General features: G+C 41.4%; 1 protein-coding gene across 3 annotated transcripts; it reads left to right on the top strand.

Annotated features, from left to right (window-relative positions):
- The first annotated feature begins 494 nt into the window (after window positions 1–494).
- tal1 (T-cell acute lymphocytic leukemia 1) lies at window positions 495–5,348 on the top strand. Of its 3 annotated transcripts, XM_024262448.2 has the most exons (5): window positions 495–837; window positions 1,787–2,457; window positions 2,696–2,814; window positions 3,553–3,800; window positions 3,901–5,348. In XM_024262448.2, exons 2-5 carry the CDS (start codon window positions 1,910–1,912, stop codon window positions 3,994–3,996), a joined length of 1,011 nt encoding a protein of 336 aa, XP_024118216.1. In that variant the 5' UTR covers window positions 495–837; window positions 1,787–1,909; the 3' UTR covers window positions 3,997–5,348. The 3 variants fall into 3 exon arrangements, with proteins under 3 accessions (XP_024118216.1, XP_024118214.1, XP_024118215.1); XM_024262446.2 differs by having other exon boundaries at window positions 503–837; window positions 3,553–5,348; XM_024262447.2 differs by having other exon boundaries at window positions 513–837; window positions 2,696–2,784; window positions 3,553–5,348.
- Window positions 5,349–7,018: the final 1,670 nt, after the last annotated feature.

Genomic DNA, 7,018 nt, shown 5'->3' with positions numbered 1-7,018 from the left:
CCGATAGTGTGTCAGTTGATGCTCCGCTCCTCTATCTGATGTCTCCAGGGGCCGAGCGGAGGTGTTTTATCTCCCAGAGCCATGACTCTGCACGGGGGCCAACGTCCCCGGAGCTGTAACAACGCCTCTCACACACAAGATGATATTTTATTTATTTCCCCCTCCAAGTCAGGAAATGATAACTAATTAAATCAGAAGACGTATATATATATATGCAATTACGCACCATGGTTTAAAATAGTTAATGGACGCGCGTGGATTATTAAAAAAAGACTCTTCATTGTTGCCATGTATAATTAATTGATAAATTAGCAAAGAGAAAAACCTTATGATGTGAGTATATGTTGTTCAAAAGCTACGAAAACCCGATTTTTTGTTTATTCCATTAAAAAAATAAATAAACAGCCGACTTAAAGTAGCTCAGCCTACAGTATACAGTCTACTGCCTCTTGTTACAGGCCGTTGCTCTGTGCCTGTTTGCTTTTTTTTAATGCCTTGCCCTCCACAAGACTATATAGCCCACGACAGCCAAATAATAATGAATCATTTCATAAATAATGGGTTTAGGGGCTTATCGGTAATGAAGAGGCCGCTGCCGTGCGCTTATCTCACTCGGCCACATTGCGGCCTGTGTTCCGCTCCCCATGCAGAGGGAGCGCACTGGATGCGGCGAGGAATAACTCAGAGAGGCGCGCGCGCCCATACACACACACGCTCTCACACACCCATACACACTGCTCCTAAACTGGTGGAAAAAAAAGAAAAAGCTCAGACATGGATGACCCACTCACAAAATGGCTCCACTTACACAGTAACATCAACAACACGTCTGGAGCGGTAAGTCCGAAAAATACGCGCTTTTGCGTCTTTTAACGTTGAAATACTATTGCTGTCGGACGTTTTTTAGGGAAATAATGGTTGAAATTTGATGGAATTGATTAATTTTTTATTGTTTTTTCGTGCGATCGTGTGAGAATGTCCTGAATAACGGATGCGCGGCCTCCGTGAGGATTTACGGGAAAAGGAGTGCGCCTTTTTTCGACAAAAAATTTAAAAAAAAACGTCAATTTTCGGTTTTATATGTGCTTCTGTTGAATTTCATCGAACATTTTAATGTAACACCTGACGCCGGTGTGTAGTGCAGCGATGATCATGTTAACAGCAGCAGCCATGGCCTTTATTCTTACAAATGTAGACAGTAATTCTCTAATTTTTGCGCGTAAAAACCACATTTACGCACGGTTCTGAAGGGTTTTCTGGGGATTACTTTTGAACAAAAAGGACAGAATAGTTTCACTTCGATTGGGAACACTCGTTAGTAAGCTCACCGTATGGTCATGCTCTACCAACTGTCTCTACAAGGCGATTATTTCATTTTCTTGCCAACAAAATTTCGATTTTAATTTAAAATTAAAATATACGTGTGGATGTAGAGGGATGTCAAAAGGGGAAATAATAGGGTAATCTTCGTTTTATTTAAAAAATGTTTATATGTGAAAATTAAAATACCACTTCATTATTTTAAAGGCATCTCCATTTTTTCCAAATTTGTTAAACGAAAATAATGCGTAAAGCTTTTAAACGGAATGCTTCGTTTTTTATAAAATAACCAAATCCAGAGAAAAAATTTAGATTTTAGAAGCTCAACTACAACCTATATTTAAGTAAAAACTGAAAGAAGAAGCATATCTTTCATGTCGATTAACAATAATTGATTAATTATAGCCTCGTAATTAACTACAAGATAAATGAAGTACAAGTGGTGATGATCTCTTTCTTTCGCTAGGTCTTTATAAGGACACCGAATGAGGCTTTTTTCTGACACGGACGCCTCAAATCATCTTTTGATAATGAAATAATTAAATGTAGGAGTGCAGGGTGGACTTTAACGACGGGTGAAGGATTAAAAATGATGGAAAAACGGCAGCAGGAGCTTTGTCCTGGAAGTCCCGACGCGGGCTCCGGTCCTGGAAAGTGGGAGGATTCCGCCATCATCTCCAGACAAAACGGATACAAGGAGGACGAGGAGCCTCGGAGAGAGGAGGAGAGAGAAGAAGAAGAAGAGGAGGAGGAGGAGGAGGAAGAAGACGACGAGGAGAGGGGAGGGAGCTTCAAAGGCGCTGAGGAGACGGATGACGTTCCTCTGCAGAACTCGAGCAACGGGACCAGCATTATCATCAACGGCGTTGCCAAGGAAACTGCCTCTCACAACGCCCTTGACCTGAAAAGGGAAGTGCCGGTGATCGAGCTCTCCAGGAGGGAGGCTATAAAAGTGCTAGAGCCGAGGACTGAAAGCCATTTGGTGCCGATCACAGAACTTCGCAGACCTCCACCGCTGCCGCTCCCTCCGCCGCAACGAGACGACGCTCGAATGGTCCAACTGAGCCCAAACGCGTTTCCTGTCCCGGCCCGGGCGATGCTCTACAACCTGGCGCAGCCTCTTGCAGCCATCAACAGGTAAAGCTGCAGGCAGGAAGAGAACAAAATGTGGATTTTATGAAATCCCGTGCACTTATAGTAAAATATATATAATTATAGCTCCAGAAATATTCCATTCTGCAAAAAAAAGTGATGCAATTGAGTTTGTTTACATTAAATGCCACCTTGCTCTCCACTTATTATAAGCTGCATTTACAAGAGTTCATTCCAATATAATGAATGCTGCTTTTTTATAATCTTCTCTTATTTGTTGTAGTCTTGGAGGGGAGTCGGAGCAGTACAGCATGTACCCCAGCAACAGGGTAAAGCGCCGCCCGGCGCCTTATGAGGTTGAACTCGACGAGGGTAGGCGCATTTTAGATCTTTATAAGTATGGTAAGATGCACCTCTGCTGTGTCCCTCCTTCTGCCAACCCCCAAATATCCCTTCCCCATCTCCATCCTCATCCATCCACTGCAGAAGATGCCTCACAAATAATGCAAAATAAATCAGAATTCATGACTCCAAGAGCTGCCATGTACCTGCATGCAATTAAAATAAGCTCTTCCCGGGAAGATTTTTAATATTTCCACTGCTGCCCACTCACAGTAGAGGAGGAAAATGGGGCTGCTGCTGCTGCTTCCATGCCAAGGTTTTACTGCAGAGTGGGCTGAGGGATTAAGATAGACTGGGTGTGTTCCAAGGGCAACAATAGCCCAGAAGACATCATTGTTGGAGGTGGGAGGATGTGACTACCTGCAGTGAATCATTTCATTATGTCTAAATAAAAGGTAGGCAGTGGAAGCTACTGAGTGAGTGGACACCCTCAATCACTCCGTTTTGGGGTTTGGCAACATGAACGGATTTTGTGTCACATTTAAAAAGTTGCGGACAAACTTTTGGTTTAAAAAAGAAAATATATGCTTTACTGGAGGACTAGTTTAGCAGTTTTTAAGTTATATTTGGGCTCTTTTTTCAGATAAATATTTGTTCTCAAAGTTGGGCATCTGTTGCTGCTAATTCTTCATTCCGTTTTGATGCTTTAGCTTCTCGGCGAACCACATTTTCTGTTTCAGCTCTGCGTATTATTTTCACTCCATGTCTCCATTTTCCTCTCCCTTTTGCCCCTTCCAGCCGGCCAGCCGAAGATCGTGCGCCGCATCTTCACAAACAGTCGTGAACGCTGGCGCCAGCAGAATGTGAACGGCGCCTTTGCAGAGCTCCGCAAACTCATCCCCACTCACCCTCCAGACAAGAAGCTGAGCAAAAACGAGATCCTGCGGCTGGCGATGAAGTACATCAGCTTCCTCTCCAACCTCCTGGAGGATCAAGACGGCGGGAGGAACGTTGGCAGCACAACTGAGGGGGACACGGGACTGCTGGTTGGTGTCGCAACGCACGAGGGGGGCCCTCAGGGCGCGCCGCACCAGGACACTGTGGTAGACTTGGCGAGGGATGATCTTGTAGAGACAATGTCCCCAGGTTCCAGCTGTGGAAGCCTGCCCGACGGGGATGCTGAAGGCAGTCCGGAGAGCTTCATGGAAGACCAGGACTCACCTCCAGCTACGAGGACTCTAACAGCTTCACGTGGGGCCCCGCTTCATCTCGCCGCGAGAGACCTAAGGCGCAATGGGCGTCCATTAGATGGTTCCAGTCGCCGATGATAAAGATGCCGACAAACCAACAACATGTGACAGTAAAAATAAGCAAAGATATTAACAAAAATCAGAAAGAAATCATCAGAACACTGTTAGACTTTGGTCAACGGTGTAGAAAGGAGAACCAAACCACTCACCGTATGGTAAAAAAGTGGATCCAGAGCTGGCTTTGTTCTCCTCTTTCAATCTCAGATAGTACTCTTGAATAGTTTGCTTTACTTTCAACCCACTTGTACATTCTGTCTGCATGTCTAATTTTGTTCAACTGACCTGCAAATTACGATTTTATGACTTAAAAGTCGCAAAGTCATAAGAATTTTACAAAAAAAGAGTAAACGAACAAACAGCTTTCATTAAAAAAAAAGTTTTTAATTGAAATAGTGCCTCAATTTTGAACGGCAAACCCACAACCGGTCTACTATGCTCGTAGAATCCTGCAGATAGAAAAACCCAGTAAAACCGTTAGACCAGGAAGGGGAGTTAGCTGTACTTTCACAGGCGCAGTCATGTATAAATTGTAAATAACATTATATTTCCACGGCACAATTGAAAAACTATGACTAAACTCAAGTCATGTGGTTTAACATGTACCATAGTGCGCTTGTCAATCAGTTTACTGGCTAAAATGTCTTTAGTGGGCATGACATGAGGGGAGAATTAGAAGAAAGACATCAGAACTCACACTAAAGTACAGCAAATGTGGTACCTTCTTTTCCTTGTTACACTTTGGTGATCAAAAAAAAAAAATATGTTGACTGACCAAATATTGATTTTGTTGTCTAGAGTAAATATACCTATCAAAATTATTGTGGAGGTACAAAGACGACGAGAGCTCAAAAAGCGTACAAAAAAATGGGTCAAATGAGATCACTGAAAATGGCTCTTTTTGATATGAATGTTTCAGTGTTTTTTAAACTGTAATGCAGTTGTAGTTTAGTAAGGTACACCGATGAATCCCTTTTTGACACACACACTCACAAACCACACACAGCAGCAACACACACTGTTCATATCCTAAGAAAACCAGCAGTTGTCTGACAAAGACAGTTTGTGTTGCTCACTGTTGCTGTTAATTCTGCTTTTTTCAGCAGGACCTAGTAGCCTATATTGGTACCTTTGACAATTATGGTATTTTATGAATTGCAGTAAAAGGCGACATTGTACATTTGGTATAGGCATCATTGTTGTATGATAGCTGTATCTATAAACACTTCCAATGGTAAATTGGTGAATTTTATATAAAAGTCCTAAATAAAAACATGAGAAAAACAAGTTTATACTTTGCCATCTGTTCTAAAGCTCTTTCTATGTTGTCAAGCTCATATAAGGAATTAAAGGCCCACTATGATCATTTTTTGACATAGTTTAAAAGGGATATTTTAATTATGTTAAGACATTTTTAGCCAAATCCAAAAACGTGTTCTGTTTTCTAGGACATAGTTTCTGCAGAGCGGCAATAGTTGATTAAAAGTTTATCTCTGAGTTGTTGGAGGAGCGGAGCAAGTCCGTATCCAGCCGTTTGCTGCTAGCTTACGGCCCCTCACAACCCCAACCTAACATTACTGGTGCAACAAAAGTATTCAGATCCGCCAGGATTATGTGATGTTGCGACTCTCAACTTTTTATTTTCACCGTAACTTTACTGCAATCTACCGTGACAACAGCCATGGATGACGACGCAACTTTGTGGCTTTTTGCCTTCTGACTTCTTCCCGGGAGCCGTGCTCTTTTATTTCAAAATTATCTCTCTTTAGTCTTCTCTCATTTCATAATTAACATTTTTTAGGGGCTTTTCAAAAAATGTATATTTTAAAAAAAACTTTTCACAAAAGCTGCCGCAACATCAGGCATTTGCCACAAAATCCTGGAGGGACTGAATATTTTAGCTACCCAGCCCTACAGTTTTTTAACCAGATGCCAGCTCAAACGAGGAAAAAAAACGACGTACGTGAATCTAGTCGTCTACAAGTGGATGTTATATATTTATATATGTCCTCCATTATGAGAAAAATGCTGCAAGAACTTGTTAAAAACACCAAAAACACAAAGTTCTGTGGGTCTTTAGACCCATAGATCGTCTTTTTAACATGTTCCTGTAGCCAACTTCTTATAATGTATACAATCATTTAAGATTAAAACTGCATTTTTGAGTATTTCTTTTTTCAAATCGTGTTGGATCAGAACAAGATCAGATCGGGAGACTTGCAGCGGATCAACCGGAGCGGTCGTCTTGAAAGATGCAAGACTTTGGAAATCACTTCCCACTGATCTGAAATCTGTGTCCAGTTTAAGTCTCTTTAAAAAACAAAGTCGCATCAGCAGCAGGGCTGCCTTCCTGTTTTAACAGGTTGATTCGGTGTGGGGTTTTCTTTATCCTTTTGATGTGTCTCTGTGTTTTAAACTGGTTAATGTAATTTTAACAATTTCTGGTATTTAATTCTCATTTTTACAAATTTTTGTAATTGTAAATCAAAAAAGTCAAAATGCTGCAAACTAGCTACAGGTAAACGCCTTATGGTTTTAGGGACATTGTAGTATGTCTATGTTTTTTATATATATGTCCTTATTTAATAAATAAATTCCATTCAATTCAGATGAAAACCAACAGTTTTGAAGAAGCTCAGGTTTGTGATGCAGAAAAGTCATCCAATTGCAGACAAATGGATCCATTAACGCCTTCATTTTCCTCGTCCGTACTACCATCTGAATCAAATCTGTCTGGTTGAATGGCTCTGATGCTCCTTTTTTTGCTACGCTAATGTTAGCTGGGGCTTTCGAGGAGCTGTAAGCTAACGGGAGAACGTGTAAACAAGGGCATGCTGGGATTTTAACGTAGGCTAACTTCTGCAGCCTCAACCCAAAAGACACATTTCTAATAAGATACTGTTGATGTGTAGAAAATATGTCTTCAAAAGCAATGATTTTGACTAAAACTACAAACT

This window comes from Oryzias melastigma, unplaced genomic scaffold (assembly GCF_002922805.2).
Source record: "Oryzias melastigma strain HK-1 unplaced genomic scaffold, ASM292280v2 sc00306, whole genome shotgun sequence".
In the NCBI taxonomy this organism is placed as follows: domain Eukaryota; kingdom Metazoa; phylum Chordata; class Actinopteri; order Beloniformes; family Adrianichthyidae; genus Oryzias; species Oryzias melastigma.
The sequence above is the reverse complement of the archived record's forward strand: the minus strand, read 5'-3'. Positions and strand labels throughout refer to the sequence as shown.

What these genes read in the sequence shown, in the direction of transcription:
- tal1 (XM_024262446.2), top strand. Translation starts at nt 1,910, where the DNA reads ATGATGGAAAAACGGCAGCAGGAGCTTTGTCCTGGAAGTCCCGACGCG. An exon ending in CCTCTTGCAGCCATCAACAG is followed by an intron (nt 2,458 to 2,695) that starts GTAAAGCTGCAG and finishes TATTTGTTGTAG; the next exon opens with TCTTGGAGGGGAGTCGGAGC. An exon ending in TTTAGATCTTTATAAGTATG is followed by an intron (nt 2,815 to 3,552) that starts GTAAGATGCACC and finishes TGCCCCTTCCAG; the next exon opens with CCGGCCAGCCGAAGATCGTG.